The following is a 1,017-nucleotide window of genomic DNA, read 5'->3' on the forward strand; positions in this document are numbered from 1 at the left end:
GGGTGAGTATAAGATAGACTGACAGAAATAACAGAGTGAAAGGAAAGAAGCAGGGCCTGTCAGCATTTCCCTCACAAACAGCCCGCGTGAGAGCACTGGAGAGTTCCTCAACCACACAAAGTTGGGGAATCGAACCAGGGTCACTTACTTCCAGTGCAGCCCACTGCGATACCGACTGAGCTAACCTGTCACCCGCGACCAAGAAGGAGACAGCAGAGAAACTTACCTGTATTGTGACGTCATCGCTGTGCAGGACCAGGACTGGGGCCTTATATCTTTATGTACAATCCAAGGACACGATCTACAGCAAACTGGGCACAGGTCCTAGGTCACACGCACACACAAACACTAGTCCAGAAGAAAGTAACGGTCATTCCACAGACCAGCCCGGAATGTCCACCATAGCACATAAAACTGTATTTAACAAATTGGGCACAAACTGTGTATCCAAAAAATATATTCCTTTAACAACAACAACAAAACAAATATTACAGAAAATATATGTAAAGAGCTTAGAGCTTGCTTTCGAGCGGGAATATGCGCTACACAAATGCTATTTATTCTTTCATTTATTTGTCTATTTATTTATTAAATATAATATCATTTTATTATTACTATTTTTATGATAATGATTATGATTATTTTATTATTTACCTTAATATTATTACGATTATTATTTTTATTACCATTATTGTTACAATTGTTACCATTTAACTATTTTAATCAATACTGTTATTACTATTACTATTTTTATTATTACTAATATTATTATTATCACGATTACTCCGCACATCAATCTGTATGACCGGTAGTAAAAGCCAGCAACAGCAGAATAAGCTATCAAAGGCCCGATCTCAAGGCTTCCTGCCGACCAAACGTGTTCACACACTCTATTCGTATTCCCAGAAACAGACCACAACACTTCCTATTTCCACAGAATTCAATGATAATAAATATTCCAAGACACAAATTGGATATCAAAACCGAATGTCATAGGCCGGCGACAGAAGAGCCCCC

The 1,017-nt window shown here is 38.2% G+C and overlaps 1 protein-coding gene across 2 annotated transcripts in view; it reads right to left on the reverse strand.

Moving 5' to 3' along the window:
- Positions 1 to 1,017, reverse strand: part of LOC101861321 (ceramide phosphoethanolamine synthase) — a 52,825-nt gene that overhangs the window by 33,602 nt on the left and 18,206 nt on the right. Inside the window, exon 1 of one of the 2 annotated variants that reach the window (XM_005109308.3) lies at positions 227 to 485. The exons of the other annotated variant lie outside the window; for it this stretch is intronic. Coding sequence (XP_005109365.1) covers positions 227 to 243 — 17 coding nt within the window. The 5' untranslated portion in view covers positions 244 to 485. Of the gene's footprint in view, positions 1 to 226; positions 486 to 1,017 lie in introns of those variants that run through there. 2 annotated transcript variants of the gene reach the window in all.

Source organism: Aplysia californica, unplaced genomic scaffold, assembly GCF_000002075.1.
Source record: "Aplysia californica isolate F4 #8 unplaced genomic scaffold, AplCal3.0 scaffold00763, whole genome shotgun sequence".
Classification (NCBI taxonomy): domain Eukaryota; kingdom Metazoa; phylum Mollusca; class Gastropoda; order Aplysiida; family Aplysiidae; genus Aplysia; species Aplysia californica.